At 33.5% G+C, this 23160-nt stretch overlaps 1 protein-coding gene across 1 annotated transcript; it reads right to left on the bottom strand.

Moving 5' to 3' along the window:
• Positions 1-2803: 2803 nt before the first annotated feature.
• Positions 2804-9343, bottom strand: LOC131038846 (uncharacterized). The gene is made up of 6 exons (XM_057971405.2): positions 8973-9343; positions 7570-7711; positions 6430-7164; positions 5582-5750; positions 5215-5312; positions 2804-3134 (listed from the first exon to the last, which is right to left on the bottom strand). Exons 1-5 carry the CDS (start codon positions 9047-9049, stop codon positions 5287-5289), a joined length of 1149 nt encoding a protein of 382 aa, XP_057827388.2. The 5' UTR covers positions 9050-9343; the 3' UTR covers positions 2804-3134; positions 5215-5286.
• Between the last annotated feature and the right edge of the window lie 13817 nt (positions 9344-23160).

Below are 23160 nucleotides of genomic sequence, written 5' to 3'. Positions count from 1 at the left end.
TAAAAGATAGGAATTAAGGGGTCAATGATTGAATCGTCAGTAAAGAGTTGTCTATAATGATCATAGAAGGCTTTCATTATCATTAGCTAAGCTATCCTACAAGATAGGAATTAAGGGGTCAATGATTGAATCATCAGTAAAGAGTTGTCTATAATGATCATAGAAGGCTTTCATTATCAAGCCCTGGCTGGTCTGCAGAGAGCCATCAGCATCATTAATGGCTAAAATCCGTTCTTTTTTATGTTTATATTGAAGGAATTAGAAGAACTTGGTGCCCTGATACCCTTCTTCCAGACACTGTAAACGGGCTCTCAATTGAGCTCCTTCACCCTTGTAAGCAGCCAATTTAGGAAGTTTATCTTCAGTACGTGCAACTGTTTGTTGTAGAGAAATATTTAGTAGGTTGTTGTCAAGGGCTTTTCTTCCTTGAATAACCTAACCTTTAAGAGATTTTTCTGATCTTTTGTCACGAAGAAAGAAGGTACAACAAGAAATAGTTATTTCTCACAAACTGAACCATCTTTCATTTTGAGGTTTAGGTTCAGCCTTCTAGACAACAAGTATCCCATCAATGCAGTCCTAATTTTGTAGATGGCAAACATTCAATTCCTAAGGGAGATCATTAGGCAGGACTGAGCCTTTGATGAGAGAGATGTTGATGAAAATGGGCAAATGGTCAGAAAGAGTAGCAACTAGATCGAGCTAAATCAAGCATCCCTAAGGAAAAGGTGCAATATACAAATTAGGAGAGATATAAAACTTGTCCAAGCGGCCCATCTTTCGCTAAAAACCTTCATTGCAATTGCTCGAGTGTACCAATGTGATCTATGGAACTCCATTTTTCCTATAATGGGATCATACACTCCCAAGGAGCTACGAGCAAGAGTCCAAGCTTCAAACTCAAGTTGTGGAAGGTGAGAGTAGCAATCCTAGGTGCGATTATTTAGATGTTCCACCATATTAAAATGACCGAGATTTTCAAGCTCAGACGGCTAGGGTTTACGTGATAGAGATCTGTAGACTATGTGCTTATCTATGCATGTAAATATCCCTGCCAAGGCCCAGGTGCCATTTGAAAAGAGGGCGTGTTTTGAGAAAACAATCAGGTGTCATCGCAAATTTTATGGGCAAAGGGGGTCATCCCCATCAATGATCTGAAAACACCCACACACCATCCTTAACAATAAACGTTGAGGCTTTTCTCCATAGTTTCCGCCATTATCCAGAGGCGTATTTGCCATTAACTAATTTACTTAAACCACAACTTCAAACAATGTAGCGAAATTCTTGTATACCATACCATTCCCCACTTAGACTACATTTCTCTATCATCCTGATGATGGATGCAAAAAAATTCACAAAATCGAAACTAGAAGCAGCTAAATGATAAAGAAGATATATGCCAGAGAACAACATTTATGGGTCAACATAGAACATCCAAAAACGTAACAATACCAAAGCCGTGGACAAAATGGGGACCTTCCACCTCCAATAAGGGATCTCACAGCTCCGTAACTTAAATGCCATGGCAGAGCCAATGGCACAAGCCACCATCCAACAAACAAACAAAGAGGGCAAATGGATTAATGCCCCCGCAGTAAACAGAATCCAACTCAGAATAGCTTGAAGTCAGAGCTACCGAAGCACTCAATCCTGAAGAAACCTCACAAAAAAGTTTTAACCTTCACAAGGGCGAAGATCTGAGGCAACATTACCTTTACTTGAGGATTACCAATGTATAGTACAAGATCTGAGAGTTCAAAATTCTGATTTTTTTAAAACCCAGAGAAGGACCATTTGTTAGTTGTTAAAACTTAAAAAGATAATAAGTTACTGTTTATATGTTGCTTAATAAGCCCAATACCATCTCCACAGTTCTCAAATCTTCAAATGCAAATAGATCGAGTGATTTGACACTGCGAATCAAAGATCTGGAAAAAAGAGATCTCATCAAGAACAGCCATCTTCATCCAATTTAAAGAAATACAAAGGCAGAAGTGATGGATGGCAGCCATACCCAAATAAAGCACGTTTCCACTCCCTTTAAATACCAGTTCCGAGACGATACAAAAAGGCAAAACAACAGAGGAAAAAAAGCAGAACCTTCCCTGCACCTCACTGCTGCTTTTTGACCACGGTAAATTTAAAAGGATAGGTAAAAAGCAATGTAGGGGCAGGGTCACCTCTCTCGCTTAATTACTCCACTGTCATTATACAACAGCACCTTCAAAAGGCATTAATCTATTTATCTGAAAATTTGCATGCATCTTGAGCTGGAGCTGGTATATAATTTCAATTTTGCTATACAAAATCATTTGCCGCTTGATGAATAGATTACAGACCGTACTAGATTACAATAAATAGTAGCATATTACCAGCTTCTGAATATTTCAGCACTACACATATTGGTATAATCTAATGGCAATAATAATAAATATCAAACATTGTACAGTATATTAGTGTCGAACATTACTTACCAATGACCAATACATTTTAACTTCATAACTCCAAACTCATTTTGTGTTCATGTTTAATTTACCAGAGTAGCTTAAAGTTAAACCACAGCTTACCAGAGTTGATTCTAACCGCCTCATTTGAGTCACAAATTACTCCCCATAATAACTTGTTATTGTAATAATGTTACATATAAAACAACCTTCTGTTGCTTAGCATCCAATTCAATACACTCCCAAGATATCCAAACATGCCTATATCCAATCTTCTCCACCTTCATTCAAAAGCTTTGAATATTGCTGGAGACAGTAATACATATTTCATGTTAAAAACACTCGTACACGCCATATGATGAGACATTGATATTTTATTCAAATGGCTTTGCTTTGTAAGTTTTAGAATACAACAAAATGGTGTCATGAATGCAATTTGACACCAATACATACTGTTAATATACCCAATAGATGAAACGAACAAGCATCATCTATAACAAGTACATTCTCGATTTCACTTCCACAGAATTGTGGAGTAAAACTTAGAAACCTATCTTAAAAGCTTCACCCAAATTGTAAGCAAAACAAAATTTCTTGATAGCTTTCCATATATTGCATGCCTGTCGATCTCTACCAGTGACAACAATACAGGAACTTTACTCCGCAGAAATTGCTGCAGGTAAACTTCTGCATAACAGAAACAAAGTTTGAGCTTTCAATATAAGACAAGCTAATCATAATAATGAGGGAGTGGAGAAAGTGAACAAAATCAAAGATGAGAAATCAAATATTCAATGGTTCATTAGAGATAACGTAAGTTGTTCATAGCTGATATGTTACAGAAGTGAATACAGTATTTGATTCAGCTTTCAAAAAGTATTATCTTATTAAAACATGCAGAAAATACTTGTTTACCATGTCAATGACCTGACATCATAACATTGCCTTTATAAGATTCAACTCGTCCTCAAAGTCACCTCTACAGTAATTCACATCGTACAAAATCTACTCAAGGCAATGACCTCATGTAGTTTACAATGAGAAGCTAATGTACTACTCAGGATAGATTGCTTTCAAAATGATGTAAACTCAATTGGGGGCATCATATCCTATTTCAGCTTTAAAAAAACAAAATGAAAACTCAATTGGGGGCATCATATCCTATTTCAGCTTTAAAAAAACAAAATGAAAACTCAATTGGGTGCATCATATCCTATTTCTGCTTTAAAAAAACAAAATGAATGAGTAGTTTTGCATCACTGCTTTTGTTATTTGAATTTGTGCAGAGCAAAAATAATGCAAAATTATTATCTGGATTATAAAATCAAAAAAATTTACTGTACATTTCCAGAAAGGAAAGCAATGCTATTTAATTTCACTTGAAAGTTCAGTGTATGGATGTCAATTGTCACATTACAAAAACCAAACAGACTGCAGGTTCACAAGAAGCCAAGTGTATTGCAAATGATTCTGCATTGCTCAAAAACCTTGATAGCATTTTGAAGGCTTATCATCAGTTCGAATTGAAGCCATGTTCCAGTCTGCAGGTCTTGACCAATATCGTGAATAAGTTAAGTGACTTGAACAGATTTACAAGATTACAAAGTATGTAGCTGAATTAAAATTAACAGTTTTAACACAATTGTGTCACAGTTTGACTATAAAGTTATTAACTCATTATTCTTAATGAACTGAAACAGTTTGATGCCATTTCAAAGGTTTCACGCCATTTTATTTTGTTGTTGTATGTAGCTAGGTCGGAGCCCTTCTAGGGCCGACCTAGCACATCTAGCATACTTGTGGCCCTATTGGCTTTAAAAGATAAAACGTGTTGTATTAATCATGCCCTATGTGGGAGGCATATGTAACTTGTGGGTCTATCTTGTCCATAACACGTTTTGTTAACCCTACCCTATCTTGCTTAACGTGTTGAGGTCATCTATAGCGTGTAGACCTAATTTGTTTTGGCGCCAACTTTGAAGCATTTAATTGTAATTAAACAAATTCTCTATGCAAGCCAACTTAGAGAATATTCTCTATGCAAGCCAACTTAGAGAATCAAAAGGCTATGTCGCCTATATATATACACAAGTCTCCAATCATTATCACATACACAGCAATTACATGCTCTATCAGCGAAGTACAGTTGGAGGACAGCGAATCATCATTGAGAGCACAGCAAACATATTCTGAAGACACAGAATTTATTTAGAAGAGAGCGAACACCTTTGAAGGATAGCGAACACTTGTGAAAGGCAACTGAACTATCATTGAGCTGTGGACATCATCAGCGAACTTCATCCTAGTGACAGCAACATCTGCAGATAAGTTCACTATTACAGTGTGCCCTAGATTGAAGATATCACTGTGATTAGTTTGCTGTTAGCTTCAAGTGTTGAAGCTCATTGTAAATTCAATTGGTTATTGCTTAATCAAGATCTGAGAATTGTTGCTGGGCTTTTCACCTCCAAGCGGGAGGTTTTCCCAGGATATATTGGTGTTCATTGTGTTATTTCTGTTATTGCTATCTAACTGCTACAGTCTGATCCTAAAACTAACATATTTAAGCACATGTTTTCACCAAAGTTGTGATTGAGTTAATAGCTTAAATAGATTTAAAAGATTATTAAGCATGCATTTATAATCATATATAATGAATCAATTATAGCATAAACCAAACTATAATCAAAAGCCAACGTACACAAGTATTTTGCATGAGAACATAAATTAATTTGTTTCACAAAAGCTCTTAGATATTGAGGAATACCTTGGACTCCTATATACAGCAAGCTTACAATGACTGAATCTCAAATAATTAAATTTGTTTTGGGTCAATTTTTTAGGCTGCCAGGAATGTGAAGAGACCTGCACAAAATTCCATACAACAAATTACTGAAATATAAAGCACAAAAAACAGATTGATTTCACAAACACCATGCAGACAATCCTTATTTAGGAAACTTTTAATTATTTGGGCATAATTAATAATTATAAGAACGCATCCATATGTGCTCATAATTATCTTAATAAAAATGAAAAATTATGATTTGCAACAAAACTTATGAACATTTCTTCTGTATGTATGTCTCAAAACTCGGACAGAATTGGTATCTGAAAATATTACAATTGCATACCTACTAGACACAGCATTGCAATAAGCACCCAAGTTATCTGTAAAGGGCGGCTATACTGAAGAAAATACTGAGACCTCAGCATCTTCCTTTGCACTGCTCCAAGCCAACCATATGTTTGTTCAGAACCGTGATACATTCTCTTGTTACTATCAGACAATATTGCTGAACCCTGATACAAATTAGAAGACTTTGGGGATAAATTTCTGTGCTTCTCATTTAAAGCAAACTTCATTACTATATATTGTGCTCAAAAACGAAAAAACAAGAAAACAAAAGAATATAACATTCCTTTCACCAAAGAGGAATAGAATAAAATACAAGAAAAGATGGAAGGATGTACCAATAGCCGGTTGATTGGAAACCTGTTCTCTATAGATAATATTCCATGAGTCATATTTTAATTGAAATAAGTTCTCCTTGAAAAGCATGGCTCCAAAAGAATAGTAAATAGATTGTAATATACCAGGCATAAGTTCGTAGGTTTTAGTAAGTTATTCCTCACATACTTCTGAAGGTTTTAGTTATAAACGATATCACCTCACAAGAAAAATAAAAAATTACAACTCTCATTAGTTAATTGAAATCATCAAGCTTGTGAGTGTTTTGGGAGTTATCATTAATCTATGAAATACACACTGACTTTACCTTATCAGAAGATGAAAAAAATTTGCTTAAATCTTTTCTATATGTAAATAATCAAATAATTTTGTTTTGCATTTAAGAACCAAGACAATGTTGTAATTTCTGTATTATTGTTTCTATATCAAGCAAGCCAAATCAATATATTTTAGGCATCTATTCTCAAAGTGAAATATTAAACAGATATATAACACTGAATTAAATCTTACCAGGTCTTTCAAATGCCCATTCCGAGGATGGCAATGAAAACTGATACTATCTTTACACCTCCTTAAACAACCTCTGGACCACCTTAGTGGTACTTCAAGACCCATGTTGTTTATCAATCCCAGCACATTCCGTCGAGTGAGAGATTCATGTAGTTGCAATCCCAAACTTTCTTTTTGTGCATTATCATCTTCAATCGTAATTTTCCATGAACCAAGGTCAGCCCCAACACTTGAACTTCTTCTATGACCAGTTTTTTTATCTATAAAACCCTCGCTGTGCCTATCATCCCAATTATCAGCAAGCTTTTGTTCTGCCAATTCTATTACAAATTTAGAGTCCTTATTAATGAAAACAGTTTCTTTGAAATGATTATCAACCTTACAGGTAGTCTCAGTGTCACGTAAATTCCTCAAGTCTCTCCTCTTCAACAGGGGTGCATCATCAAGTCTCAACTCCACCATTTCTTCTGTGCTGCTGTCACTGCGCTGTTCTAAGCAATTATTATTACTCCCACAAGACCCACAAAGAAATGAGGCTAAATCATCCTTCTCCCGATCATCAAGCTGAATCCAACGTATGCCTTTCTTGCCATCCCCACCATTTGAATTACTTAAAGATTTTTCAATGCCAGTTATTTGACTCTGAATAGCCGCTACAAATTGTTTATGTCTATCACCAGCATCACCGTCATTCCCACAGTAACTCGATTTCACTGCTCTGTCAAACTCATCTAGCTGTTTTCTCACAAAAACAACAACATAATTATAAAATCATTACTGTATCCATAAATACAATTTTTACACATAAATTTGAGTAACTAAACAACCACCCAACCAAACAGGGTTGACCTTTATTACACAACACGTCAGAAAAGAAAGATTCAACTCTGCCATCTCATGTTGGTATCCTGAATCTCATCTATCCAACAGAAATGGAAAACATGGGCGAATATGTTCTACATCAAAAACTGTGTAAACCAAGGTGATGTTCCCATGCCACCAAGTGGTTGTCATACAGAGCCACTTTAGCAATTTTCCAATGATAAAGTCTAGCTCCCTACCATATCCTGTCCATTACTTAGTTACCAATTACCAATCCTCTGGTTAAGAAGATACAATTTTTGAACAAAGTAAACTCACCTGCCATTTAGCAGTGCCAAGGGCTGTTTGCAGCTCCCGTCTCAGAAAATCAACTGAATCTTCCCCACCCTCTGAGGAAGCATCATGATCCAACTCTGCCGCAGTCTGTGCATGCACCCAACGTCTGTACACGGATTCTAACCTACATTGCATCACATTCTCTAACATTCAGAAACACATTATTTTAAGAATATTGGATAGCAACCACTGTGCTAGAGAGAAGTCTATTTTTTTTAAATCTTTTAACATGGCCGCCATGTAATGATACTGCAGCCAATAACGCAAACTTTGTGATGAAACACATTTTTTTAATAAATTACACTAGAAAGAAAATGCTTAAAAACCAAAAGCCCATTTGATTTGGAAGAATAATCCACACACAGAACCACAAGAGGACAGGTTGCTCAAGTGGCAGGGCACAACAAGCACATTCATGAAAAGGTTCAGATTTGCATCCTAGCAGACCCATTAAAAATAGCATGCCAGGAGGGTCTGCAAAATTCAATTTTTGAGATGGCTGGCTCATATAGAACCCTTTAGGCCTAATTCGTGAGGTACCATAACAAGGTATAGCATCAGAACAAGCCCAGAGTGACTTTGACAGACTACGCACCTTCAGACAATAACTCTAACCCAAAGAGAGATCATTTGGTTTCCACCAATACCAACAAATCATAAACATCAAGTTCTTCCAACATTCCAACAAAAAAATACTAAACATTCATCTGAAAGCTTATATGTAAGTAAGCACACATTCATAGGTGTTTAAACCAATTTTTCGTTATATATAAGCACACCGTTATAGGTGTTTAAACCATTTCTCTTTTCCTTAAACGATTAAGACAATCCATGGCTTCCTTTCAGCTGCAGAATTCCTTAAAAAGCTGCCACGGTCAATGGGCTAACTTACTTGAATGATGGCATTTCAAGACTCTAAAACATTGAATCATAAGCATATATATGCAGCAAAACCATAAGATTAACTCAGAAAACCACCAAACTTTTATGAGGACTCGAACCCAGCCTGAAACCTTTGGCTTTTCTAAGAAACCCTCAAACATCTTTGCCTACAGACCCTATTGTCCCGAAGAATAATGGAACCGCATATCATATAGGCACATATTGCATAGACCCATCAGATAATCAAATATAATGTGTATTTATACTCTGGTCACAGGTTATTGTGTGTTTATACTCTGGTCACAGGTTATTGTGTGTTTATACTCTGGTCACAGGTGAATGTGTGTTTACACTCTAGTCACAGGTTAGAACGCTTCAAAACTACCAGTTGCAGATTCAAGTCCCAAGGATGAAGCCAAAAGAGAAAAACCAGTTATATTCCTAAAAAACATAAAACACCAGATGGGTATCCGAAAATATCAGTAAATAGATCAAATACAAACCTGTCAGCCGAATCCTGCACATCCTCAGCCGCTGAAAAGAAAGGATCTGCCTCCCACCGATCGAAATTGGCCGTCATAATTACTGCAGTCTAACACAAATCAAAGCCCGATTCAATGCCAACTAGAATCTACAGAGATTTATCGCAGCCGCGTATATATTTCACGATTTCAGCAGATAACAGATGCTTCAAGGCTCCGTAGAAAGGGGTTCTGCGTGGAAAAGAACCTTGCAAGCAAATGAGCATATGCTTGAACATACACACGGGGTATATAAAAAAATATGGCCTAAAAACCGTGCACTGCGAGAATAAGTTAAACCGTGCGCATTTGTTGCCCCTGATCCAGTCACGAGGACCGTCGGATTCCAGGCTGGTTTGGAGTCCGTGTCTGAGTAATATTCTTCTTTATTTATCCTTCTGTGATTACAACAAATAGGTTAGGTAGATAGACATTGTTGTTGGTAGGAAGGCTTTGTTTCATCTAATTAAATCATGATTCAAACCAACATTATCAGCTACTTATTAGAAAAATGTAAATTATGTTGTAATATATAGAATTTTTTTAAGAAAGTTTAATGTAAGGGGGTTGGATTGGGTTGCGGGGATATTTAACGTAACCAAAAAAAATTAAATTAATTTATAAAAAATATATATCATATTCATATAAGTGGGTGGAATAGAATTATATTTAGAAGTTTAAGCGAGGTAAAAGTTAATAATAATAAAATTAAGCTTTCAAATTGATTTAATTGTAAGGAAGAAATAGAATTTAAGCACATAAAAGATACAGTCTATATCATATTCATAAAAGTGGGTAGAATAATTCTGAAGCTTAAGTGAGGTGAAAGTTAATAATAATAAAATTAAGCTTTCAAATATGAATTAATTGTAGAGAGGAAAAAGAATTTAAAGAGTCAAACCAATAAATTCAACATATATTTTTCAACTTGCATATGATATATAAAATTCGAATCACTTTTAGAATGTGTAAAATATAGTCATGTACATCTAAATCAAGTCCACTTATTAATCTCTTTGTAAGACCTTAAAAATATATTATAATTTATAAATTATTCATTATAAAACTCAACAACTCGTTTATTTTCAGGTATACAGTATTTTTAACAATGAAAAACATAAAATTAAATTTTTAATATTAAAAAAAAAATCAATTTAATAGTTGAAATTGTAACCTTCTTAAATATTAACACTCTAAACAATTTAATATAAACCACTCCAATTATTAACTCTAAATATTTTTGTGAGGAGGTTTATGGCCCACTAAAGTAAAGCCCAACAAAAAATAGTACATGTATACTATTGTGGTTTTAATTAAAAAATAAAATTGATGGGACCTATTTAACATAGCCTACAATTGTGGGAATGGGATCCCTATGTTTTTTCCTAGTCCCTTCCATGTTGGCTTTGTGATGTGTGTCTCCTCCCTCCATAACTTCCAACTTTGCTATGTTTTTTAATGTTGAAATTGGCTTTAGTGCTTTCCTTGTAGATGTTATTAATTGTCTTTTAAAATTCATGTATGGAGGTAGATGAGAACACTCCATTAAAAGGAATATGTATATTTGACGGCAAGCATTTTTATCATAATTGATTTTAGGTTTATTTTGTTGGTATGTAATGGTTATGAGATGTTTGTTTATGGAGTAAATAAAGTTTGAATTTACTTTTTAGTGAGACACTTATTATGGGGTCAAAGCATGTTGATGTGTTTGAAGGGGTTGATGTGTTTGAAGGGGTGAGAAAGGAGGTTAAGTGAAAGCATCTCTATGAAGGATGGGTAAAGGTTAATTTTGACGAGAAAATTTAGAGGTAATCAAGAAATCATAATATATGGGTGTGCCTTCCAAAGTACCACATTTATAGATGGAAAAAAAAGGATGATTTGTCATTTAATTGACTCTTCATTAATGAAGCATCATGTTAATATAGTTATGTAAATTGTAGATATTAAAATATTTAAATACCCTTTTTTTAAAAGGGTATTATGGTTGGGGTTCAATGATATCTCTAATCATCTTGGAACGTGTAGTGACCAAAAGCGTTTACCCCTTAAATAAAAAAAATGATATCTCTAATCACTTTAATAAAAAAAATTAAATTTGAAAAGTCTTTATATAAAAAATAATTTTAAATTTTAAAATAAATTAAGATAAAAAAAATTTACTCATTAATTCAATATGAAAAATATGTTAAATGTTTAAGTTTTGTGATATTTAACTTTTTGTGTGTTTCAAAGTCTTTTGTTTATGATTTCTATAAATAATTAGTTTGGTCGTGAAAGTATTGTAAAGCAAAAAGAAACCTTAAGGATAAGAGTGTATTTTTAAATTACTTTATTGGGTATTCAAAATTTTAATGCATAATATTAATTTAAATCAAATCTAAACTAACATGATTAATTGATTCAAATATAAAACAACTAATTGTTTAATTGAAATGTGCAAGGCTAGAAAATGGTTTAGCTTTTCTAATGGGGTTGGTGTGTTGATGTGTTTCATCTACCACACATCTATAATTGGATTTGTCTTCGAATTTCAAATCTTTCTAAATGAATGTAACTTTTATCTCTAGAGATCAACTAGACATAATTGTGATTGTGGTCATGTCTTTTGAAATTATGATCACATCTCAAATATGATATATTGTCTCAAAACCTACCATCATTTGTGTGTCTATCACTTAATATGAATTTCACTCCTTTATGTCACTACCTACATTAAGTTAAGGTGGTGTTAATGAACACCTTTAACATCTTATTGAATTAGGATTGAAGTACTTCATCTCTTCACTCCTTAATAAAGTCTCTTATTTTTTATCTTCATAATGAATGATTCACGAGACATATAAATTTATCTATTGAAATGTCAATACAAATTATTATGATTGTTAGTTTGTTTCACTACATGCAAATTTTATGTTTTAGTGAGATGTTCATTTTTAATAATGATGCATTATGAATCCTTGATCCCTCATGGGTATCATTCTAGGTTCCTAGTCATTTATGGATCAAAGAACAAATCTTTGTCCTACTCTTGGGCCACAAGAAAAAATGGAAAGTGAATTCCATACACACAGAAAAAGATTAATCAAAGGTGGAATCTATTTAAACACCCTTTGATCAAATCAGTTTTCTACCACCATGTCACATAGGGGTTTCTATCTAACCATATTTGGTTGAAGAAGGGTCAATAGAGCCTCCCTTAATAAAAAAAAAATCCAATGCACACTTCTAATATTATTAATATTGAAACCCTTAGATTGAAGGGGGTGGATTGAAACCTCATTGTTTAAGAAAGTTAGATTGAACCCCCTTAGATCAAATGAGGGTGGATTGAACTCTCTTCGAACAAAGGGGATCAATTTTCTTCTATATGGGTTATGTGATTATTGGACTTATTATTTTATTCTCTCTAAACCACATGGATCAATTTTCTTCTATAAATTTACCATGTCATAACCCAAATCATTAGGTTGACTAAGTTTTATTAAAAAAAAATATGGGTTAATAGCCCTCATCTTTAGCATTCTAAATATATATTTTATTACATTTTCCCTTTTCTAATCAACATAAGTATGTTACAAAAAATAGTGACATCTAAATGGGATATTTAAGAAAATAGTAAAAAAATCTCAAGGAATAATGACATTATATATCGACATCCTTATTTCAATAAGAATAAATTGATTTGGGTATATATCTAAAAAGTTATTCTAGAAGGTATTTGTATGTGTGAAAATTATATTTTGTCAATTAATAAATTAAAATAAACAAAAATGTATACTCTCCCAATATCAATATTAGAGATCTACGTTTTGAAAAGAAATGTGAAGGTTTTATCTATAGCTCATGTTATGCTAGATGACACTTAGGTTACTCAATAAAGTCAAACAAAACTATAATAGGAACTTAATTAAAATCTAACCAAATAAGATGGAAATAATTTTATTTTTTTTAAAACAAGAATCTACATTCAAAAAAATTAGAATTCACTAGTTTACATTGTCTTTAAATTCTTGATCATCTTTTTTTTTGGTTTTTTATTATAAAACTAGTGTTGACCCTTAACATAGCTAAAAGCTATCAACAACATATTAACAACAAAATATCAAACTAAAACGAAATTCAAGCAACAAAGAGTGAAAAGATCAACAAGGGCATACCCTGTAAGTCCAAAGATTTGGTAAAAACAAAACAAAAACTAAACAGACCAAGCCCTAAGGAGCTAGCTTACGAAGCCTAACCAGACCCAACACATTGTCCCAATTATTCGTAAGGAACTTGTAGAGTTCCTTGCAGGCCTTTTTATCAACAACCTTATCATGTCGTAGGCAAAGAGTCATAGCTGAACTATGCATGACTCTGACACAAAACTTGTTGATACTGACAAGTTGTTTGTCCCTGGAGTCCCATCTGCACTTCGTCTCCTTTATCTCTTCCCTAAAGTCTTGTAGTTCCTCATTCATCTCATGACTATCCAAACGGCTTCTCAGCTCCCAAACCTCATGTTTAAGGGTTTGAATCTCATCATCCTTGAGCTGGTTGGTGAGCACCACATACTCTTTCGCCTTTATATTCTGTTTGTCCTCTTTTACAAGATGACCACTCCTTTTTTCTTTTTTCCTTTCCCCCTCTTTCTTACTGGCTTTCTTTCCCTTGTCAATTTCATCACCATCATCCCCTTCCTTACCCTCGGCCCCTTCAATGCCCAAATCAAACACCATCACCATGATTGAGCCAACCTTCCACATAATTATGTCTAGGACCACATTTCCAAATTATTAGTAGGGTGCATATTCTTTTTATCCAAACCATGGGGGCCCAATGGGGGGCCAAGACCTCCTGAATTACCAGCATCAAAAACCCAAGTATCAATCTCCTCACCATCAAGTTAATTTCCACCATCCTCCTCCCCTTCAGTGTCCTCCTCCATATCAATAGTAGTTTGTTTCTTCTTTTTTTCTCACCAGTGCCCCGTGAGGTAATTCTTTGTGACCTTCTCCTTCCCTCAATTTCCACATTAGGGTCCTCATCATCTATGTCCTTAGAAAGTGGAATTGTCAATTATGATTATTTTCCCTTTTCTAGCGGATTTTCTCTTACCCTTATAGAAAATGGCTTTCCACTCTTTAGCAGTATAGGGAGAGGGAAAGGTAGGGGAGCCAAGCTCCATGATGGTAACAGAGGAAGAGGGGAGAGGAGAGGAAGCAAAGGCTTCACCAGTCAGCTAGAAAAATCTAGAAGGGGCAATTTGGCCCGCAAAAGCTGCCAAGGGGTGGGAAGTGGTGAGTTGAAATAATAGCTCTTTTTGTGTCCATGTCTGTTATGTTTTTCATGATTTAAGTTGTGTAATAAGACAATGTCAAGGGTATAGGATGTGTTAGAGGTTTTTGATCCTATGCATGATGAACATTAACCCAACGTTTCAAACTTTGTATTGTTTTGGCTATGAATGTATTCCTGCAGCTATGCAAATTACTATGATAATTTTATATGTGGATGAATGAATGTTATGGTTGACAGAAAATGGATATGTATGTGCTTGTGTCCTTTAACTCTTGATGCAGGAACATTTAGGTAGCTGCATAAGCTATCAAACCATGCGAGAAAGGAGGATTGTGTCATTCAGGTTGTTAAAGACAAAGTCAAGGCAGTTGCAATCATTAAAGCAATAAGCGAGGTGGTAACCAATTAGCTGAAGAATAGCAAAGTAATTCGAGAATTATTTATGGTTGTCTCCAGTAGGCGGCAATCTAGCGGGAACCATTGTGCTATATTTTTGGTTATGAATGATGAATGTCCCACAATTCTTATGGTTGACTCTTTCTTTGTTGTAATAAAACTTCCACCTATTCTCTTGGGCGTGGCTACGCGATTTGTTATAGTTTTCTTATAAATAAAGATTTGAACCTCCTCATGGGGGTTAGACAGAGTTTTCAAGAGTTAGACAATATTCTCTTTGTTTTCATAAAGTGTAACAGCCTTTAGGATGATAAATAAAGTGATGGCATTTTGAACATATAAGACCATTTGAGTTCTAGACATGCTCATCCAAGGGGGACCACTTGGTGAGCGATCCTATGTATTTGTTGTGTTAGTTTTATTTTTATATAGTTGTTGTTCTAACATTGATTGTTCCCACAGCCACTGGAACCAGAACATGTGATTGTTCCTACAACCAAAGGCGAATAGAGTAGTTCTTGTTTATCAGTTTAGAACATCAGTGGTAGTTAGTTGTTTGAATTACCCTTCAGCATTAAGATTTCATGTAGCATTTTAGTCGTTACATTTATGTGTGTTAATTTCTGTAACTTTCTTTGCCGCAGTAGAATAGAATGGCTTTTATTGGAACTTAGTGCACAAACTGTGTTGGACCATTTCAAGCAATATGTCCTTGGGTTGACATGTAAATGAAACCTCCACCAAAGAATGATAGTTATTCAGGATAGATATCCAATCCCCGAGTTCAGGTTTTAAGCTGAGTTATTGTTCTAATTGGGAAGGTAGACATTTTTGGCGTCGTTGTCAAGGATGGTGCCAAACTAAGAACCTGTCATAGCCATGAGCTTTTAGTTTTCAGTAATTTACTATTTTGGTAGTTAAGATAAGTTGTCAAATAAATTTTTTTTCTGAATCTGCATGCATAGAAGAAGAAGAGATGTTTGTGGTAGATTCCTTTCTAATAACCTTGATAATAGAGGACTTAATCCTTATGAAGCACTAGATGTAAATCCTTTTGCTGCACTTTATCGAGCCCCAGATAATTTGGATTATCCTACATTTGAACTTCTAGAAAATGACCTTCATTTTCTTTTTGGACCACCTGAAGAGTATCATTACCCTTTAGTTGTTTACCAAGGACCAATGGAGAGTATATAAGACTATCTTGAGAGATTTCTATTTTGTGTTAAGAAGTCTAAACACAGTACTTTAAATGAAGAATCTCTCAAGTTGATATTTCTGAGAGGAATCAGTGAAGAATGCACGAATGCCCTAGACCTTATGGGAGGTGGAGATATCACTCAATCATCATGGAATGAAATCAGCCAAACCTGTCAAAAATATTCCAGGGCCACTACTAAGAAGAATGGACGTTATAAGCCTAGAATGTCTTCATTAGAATCAAGAAGTGGAGTTTCGCGAATGGAATTAAGCCATCTTCTAAGGATTTTAAGGAAGATATTATAAACAATATGGCCACTCAATTGGATACCCTTCAAGCCAAGAAGAAGCATGAAGAAGTTGAAGCAATGCTTGCAGAATTTTGTCCACGTTGTAGGCAAAAGAAGGACTGCAGGTGTAAGTTAGTTGCTAATCTTGATGATCACCATGTTCCTGAGTTTAAGCCAGTACATGTAGATGATGAATAGCTCTTCTATGTTTCTCAAAGAAGGCCATGGGCCCCAAGACAAGGTATGCCTCCTGATCCATTATCTTTTGTTGGTTATAATGGGAATTCTTATGCACAAAATAATCAATGGCAACCTCCATATGTTGAAAATTTTGGGAATTTTCCACCTCAATCTTGGTATAATCCCCAAAGTTCGTGGTCAAATTATTCCAATCCTTCATCCCAATGGAAGCAACTACAGGTAAATTGGTCTCGACCTCAAGGGTCATGGCAGCCTCCATAGGGAAATTGGCAACCAACTTCTCAATGGAGAGGGGGTCAATAGTGGTCAAATCAACCTTTTGCTTATTTATAGACACCTCAACAACCTCAACATCCTTCTATAATGCCACCCCCTGCTCCTAATGCCACTCCACCTAAAGCTACTTAGCTCGTACCAAATCCCAATAGTAAGCCTCAACCACAACAACAAGTATATTTTGTTGATCCTAACCAGTACCTTGCATATTCTCTTTACATAAGTGATATTAATCTTAGGTCAGGGACTACTTTCCCTAATCCATCTTCTTCGGTAATTATTGAAGTACCATTAGAGCAAGTTGTATCAGATAACCCTCCAGATCAGCTAGCTCAATCTACCCAAGCCCAACACCCTAGAACTTCGCCTTGAATACCTCCATTTCCTTAGAGGTTACAAGCTGAGGAGACTGAGCAAAGTGAAGATGTAACTTTTGATCTCATTGATTAGCTAAAACACATATATGTTAAGATTCTATTGTTTCAGGCTATCAAGGATGTCCCCATCTATAGTAAGGTCATGGTTCCTAAAATGATTCGACAAGGGCATATAATAGTAATAATAAAGTTTATGATGACCCTCAAGGGTAAAGTATTTCATCACCATTAAACATACCAGATTTCATGGGTTCTCTGGCAAAGCCACCTTGTAGCTTGATAGGGGCCTCCTTCCCCTTGAAGAATTTCTTAAGGTTCTCATTGTTACTCACATGGATCATTTGCTTCCATCTTCTTCCTTCCAAAGAAAGGCCAATAGCCTGGGCAATAACTTCCTCTGAGACTTCAAAAGAGATTCCCCCAATAACCACCCTCTTATTATTCCAAGATGTAGCAAACTAAATTGAGAGTTGTTCATCATGCCCTCGCAAGTTCTCTAGATATTATGTCACATGACCTTCAATGCAATAATTGTTATAATTGAATTGACATAGAAAACTGAATTCTAGGATGTAGCAAATTGAATTGATAGTTGTTCATCATGCCCTTGCAGATTCTATTTGTTTTTGTTATAATTGATAGAATGTGATATTTTTAAAAAAACTTATTTTAGTGGCCTCAAACAACCAAAATGTAGGACAAACTATGGTGCTCTCACTCATCTTTAAATATGTCGACCTATTCATTAATTCAAGTACATTAAAATGTAGTATAGTAGATAAGAATAAAAAAACATCAAGTTAGCACAAAATTGGAATGAAGTGGATTCAATTTTAGTACATAGGATCATGATAGTACATCTTAATGTTGAGAACACTAAAATATAATTCATAGGTTGTAGAGGCTATTTTTTGATATAAAAGTATTGAAGTAGACTTTAATATACTAAAGATAGATATGATGATGTGGAGTTCTTTGATATATTTGATTTAAAAATAGGACTAGATAGGTTCCTAGATCAAAATTATGGCATTTAGAAGTTATCCCCCCCACCACTCCCCATGTTAAATTCATAAGAGTATTAGTGATGCATAAGGGAACTGTATGAGTGAGTCACACATGTTGACCAAGAATCTCCACCAACCTATGACATGTCATTATAATTTCCATCAAGCCTTTTTGATGGGTTTGGATGAAAGAAATTTGAGTGCACAAGTCAAGAGGATAAATATTGCATGCTATGATACATTTTTATGATAGGTGTAATGAATATACTATATTTAGCACAAGAAACTAACTTGGGATAAATAGGTACTACTTTTGGGTGGTATTAACTTATGGATTTATGATTTCTTTTGGTGGTTGTATGTATTAGTTTATTTATCTATTGGGTGCTTGGAATAGATTTTATATGATGCATTTTGTAGGTATCATTATGTAATTAGTAGTACTCAAGATCCAAGTCTGGGTGTTGTCTCTTGTGAAGGCTCTTTTCTTGGATTGAAGTGCAATTGAAATTGTTATTAATTAATATATCAGTTTGAAGTTTAGAGGTTGAATTTTTCCCAAAATGGTTTTACTAAGATAAATCATTGTGTCATGGCAAATGATTAAATATTGCTTTGTCTTTCTTATAAATTATTTTAGATTATATTATTTATTTAACTCTCCTCTTAGATTAGTGTAGAAAGAATTTATGTGTCTTAGCTCCCTTCCAATTTCTATGGATGTGATGACAATAAATGAAAAAAATTTAATCATGTTTGGTGTGAGCCTAGAGTAATCCATTGGCTTAGTTGGAAGTAAAGTAATAAGATTACATTTCAAGAGTTTCCTAATACCATATGTAGAGGCTCCTATATATAGTTGAATTCTCCAAAGTATTTTGGTCTAGAATTTGCATTATGACCATTATGGATATCTTCAAGTACTTCCCATTGTCCTTATTATTTGAATGTGACAAAATTTCTAAAAATACACTTATATAAAAGAGGATTGATTGATAAAGTGTACTTGTTCTTACATATAGTAGTGCACAACTATAAAATAAATAACATGTAGTAGACTCCATCTTAAATTCCGGAATCATACTATCCATAATTGGTGATATGTAATCTTTAAATTTTATGAAGACAAGATCATATATCTTAGGTTTAATATTATAATAAAAATGTTTCATGCAAGCACTAGCCAACTCATCAAAGGAAGTGATAGAAGCACGTGGTCATGAGTAAAACTATTAAGTACATGACGAATCCAACATCATGGTTACTAAGAAATTAACCCTTGTGAGATTAATGGAGACACCAAACTTGAAAGTAATGTAGATTTATTAATTAATCTCATTTATCATTATGTAATTTATGAAACAAGGTGCCCCAAATCCACTTGGTGTAGGATAAGTCAAAATATCACATGTCAAAAAAATGTGTAATCAATTTGACAAGATTTCTTTGCTTAGACTCTATTTAAAATTAGGGATCACCTTGTGGTGTAGTAGTCTAGTGGTTTCACTATTAATGGTGCAACCAAGGTTCAAATCCCCATTTGGCCCAAACAATGTTAATGTCGGTTAGGGCCCACCTTGGTGGACGTGAAAAGATTGAAGGACATGCTAGTGGTTGGAGGTGGAGATTGAACTTGTAGGAGGTGGAGGATGTGTGAAGAGATGTTGAGGAGGAGGTGCTCAAGAGGAGCTTAAGGGCTAACTATGCCAGACACTCGTTGGGCTGGTGTGCTCACGAACCTTGTGCCAAACCTATGTTAGGCATGTGTTGCTCGTGGCTCCAGATCCTCATTGGCGTGTGCTGCTCGTGAACTCTATGTTAGACCCACGTGGGTATTTCAAGCCTAGTGTTTATGTATCAAACCCATGTGGGTTTGATACTCCTACGAACTCAAGGTCTCTATTGGGATTTCGTGCTCATGGGTCTGGACCATTGGATTCATGGATGAGGTCCCCCAATTTGTGGCCTCACCTGACAATTGGACCATACTAAAAATCCATGCAACCGATACAAAAAAAGAGTTTATTTAAAATCATTAACACTCCTTTTGACAAGTCATTTTGCTAGTGATAATTTTCTCAAGATGGTTCTCACCACATGGATGATCCCATAATACAGGGTTACACTTTTTGGCCAAGCTTGACACCGAATCAACATTTTGCATTAGATATTTACTTTCTAAAACCTATAGTAGCTAAATCATTAAGAATTTGAAGATAAAGTAAACTAGTAATTTGTGAGATTTCTCATATAGATTATAAATATATTTAAAATATATATATTAGAAATTAATTGTCCATATTATTATGTAACTTTTAATAACCCAATATTTACAGTAATCAATATTTTTCAGAAGTGGCATTTATTTGGCAATTCATAACATTTTTTATAGCAAGAAGAAAATTCTAATTTTTGAAATATAGAATTGTCACACCAATCTAGTGAATGGATATTTTTTCATAATTTTTTTTTACATATATTTTTTTAAGTTAATTTTTTAAGACAGTAAAGTAATGCATAAAATTAGGTAGAGGTGTATTCTGTAATGCATAAATTTTTATGTATTCATTTCAATTAACTTCTTCTTTTTGTGTTGAAATGAGGATATCAATACCTAGGGAAAATATATTTTTTACAATTTTTTTTTTCTATATTTTTCAAATTTTCCACGTGTGAAATACAATCCTTAATGTTTGATGAAAAAGATACATTCATAAGAAATAAAACATAAATATATTAAAAATTATACTATTTGGAAAGCTTATAATAAGGATTAGATACTTAAAAAAAAAAACTTCTAAATGAATTCATTTGACCTCCAAAAAGCTAATGTAAAAGTTGTTTTTTATTAGCATTTTGATAGGTGCGAGGGAGACTCCATTGCAGGTATGATTTAGAAGTAGAGAGGTTCTATCCAAAAAAAAATCATCTAAGAGCCTTTGATCTAACTCTTCATAATTAAAATTACTTCAAATGGGACCTCTTAAAACTTAAATCGTTATACTTTCTAGAAAACTTACGATTTTAGCAAAAATTGGGATGTACCAAAAAGTGTAACCCAGTATTATGGGATCACCCACATCCCATATCCATATTTATATGCATATCATGTCTGATAGTGAGGCACATGTTATTAACTAGTGACCAACTATCCAAATGTTATTGTTTATCCTTATGAATATCAACATACTATGTTTGTTGAATAATAAGTGTATGTGAACGTGTTCCAAAATAACTCAAATATATATTTGAGGAAAAAGAGTGGATCCAAATGTGGATCTCTATCAAAAACTTGTCTATCATCATGATGTATAGAAGAATCCATGGCATCCACTAAGGAAACATTGCTAATATATGAGGTTATGAATCATCATATGAGACATTGAATAGTCATTCTTGTCATGAAAAGATAAAGAACAATCACTACACGTGCATTATTAAACACGTCATCAATGAACCATGAACCACAAGATAGAGAAGATGTACCAAGAGCAACATGAGGGATAGTGACCTAATTGTGAAAGTGAATGAGATGTATTATGTATAGGCATATCTCTAGTGATAAAAAATTCCATCTATCTCTTGACCATTAAAATCAACTATGTGTATTTTTTATACTTTAAGATAATATTACATTGGGAATGCAATAAATATGAAGTGTGTGAAAAATAGATAAAAATGAATAAGATAAAGTCAATAGTATGAAAAAATATATATACAAAGAGAGATGAGTGAAAGATCAAGAAATGAAATCAACTTCAACAAAATTATATTATTTAACAATATATAAATATGTTGAACATTTCACTTAAAATAAATACAAAATTAAATAAAACTAACATTAGTATACTAATCTTTTTTAAAAGTTGTATATACTATGATTTAAGAACTGTCTTTTCCTTTTAATTATTATATCATAAATTAATATCTCAAAATAAAAAAACATTTTAAATATTAAATTAAATTCAATTCTTCATTGAAGTTCTTAGAAAAAACTACCACTAAGGAAAAAAAAACTCTCCCATGAGAGAATTCTTACATTCAAAACAATAGAAATCCTTCCCCAATGACAGAACTAACCCAAAGAAAAAACACCTCTTCTTAACAAATTCCCCTAAAAATTGATTCGAGACCAACCCCAAAACAACTAATTATGGACTCTAATGATGGGATGGGACACCACAAATAAAACTTATTTAAGCTTGGGGAGGAACAAACTTTAATAATTTTAATTTAGCTCATAGTGAGAAAATTCATGTGACAAATTTATTTTAGTTCACGAGAAAATTCATTATATATATTTTTTTATATTTTATATTTTGAGAAAATATTTTGATATATAGATAAATGATAGAATATTATATGAAATTATCATTTAATTTAATATACACATATTTTTATATATTATTCTTATATTTTCATATTTCTATATAATTGTTTAGTCTATTTATTTATTATTTTTATTCATGTACCTATTTTAGATAGTGATTAGCCACCTAAATCTAATCTTTTGTGCACTCAAAATTTTTTGTAATCATAGGATCAAGTCTTTGATTGTATATTTAACTCGTCTTTTTAAAATTTAAAATCCATTTTTTAATTGACTAGCCTCTTTTATTTTATTTTTATCTTAAGTCAAATGAATGTATATTTTATACAATTTAATGCTATTGGTAATTAAAAATATTTAAGTGTATTTGTATAATGTTTCTCATATCTCAAACATCGTTTTTCATTCTAGAGTATTAAATGATCAATCAATATTTATACATTTCAATGTCGTACATCTAAAAGAATAAAACATTTGTATATATCATTATAAGCTCTTAACTGGTGTCTTCAAACTTTGTGTACCTAATGGAACTTGTTTCTTTGAGATGCAATGACAACTCTTACTATATTCTTAAATATTGTCAGTGTCATAGATATAAAAAAAGGTAGATGATAGAGAGGTGCATCTAGTGAACATAAGCGTAGAATTATATTATGGTTGAAGTCATATATTTGTTAGTAATACATCATTTTTAGCATGTTCTTATTTGATATCAAAATCTTCGTTGTTGGTCATTATATTTACTTTTAAAAAAATAATTATTACAATTACTACATTTAAGCTAATTATACTTAATTACATATT

This window comes from Cryptomeria japonica, chromosome 9, assembly GCF_030272615.1.
Source record: "Cryptomeria japonica chromosome 9, Sugi_1.0, whole genome shotgun sequence".
In the NCBI taxonomy this organism is placed as follows: Eukaryota; Viridiplantae; Streptophyta; class Pinopsida; order Cupressales; family Cupressaceae; genus Cryptomeria; species Cryptomeria japonica.
Note: the sequence above shows the minus strand (reverse complement) of the source record. Positions and strands in the feature narration are given on the sequence as shown.

What these genes read in the sequence shown, in the direction of transcription:
- LOC131038846 (XM_057971405.2), bottom strand. Translation starts at nt 9,049, where the DNA reads ATGACGGCCAATTTCGATCGGTGGGAGGCAGATCCTTTCTTTTCAGCG. An exon ending in GTGCAGGATTCGGCTGACAG is followed by an intron (nt 7,712 to 8,972) that starts GTTTGTATTTGA and finishes GATGCAATGTAG; the next exon opens with GTTAGAATCCGTGTACAGAC. An exon ending in ATGGGCATTTGAAAGACCTG is followed by an intron (nt 5,751 to 6,429) that starts GTAAGATTTAAT and finishes AATTTGTATCAG; the next exon opens with GGTTCAGCAATATTGTCTGA.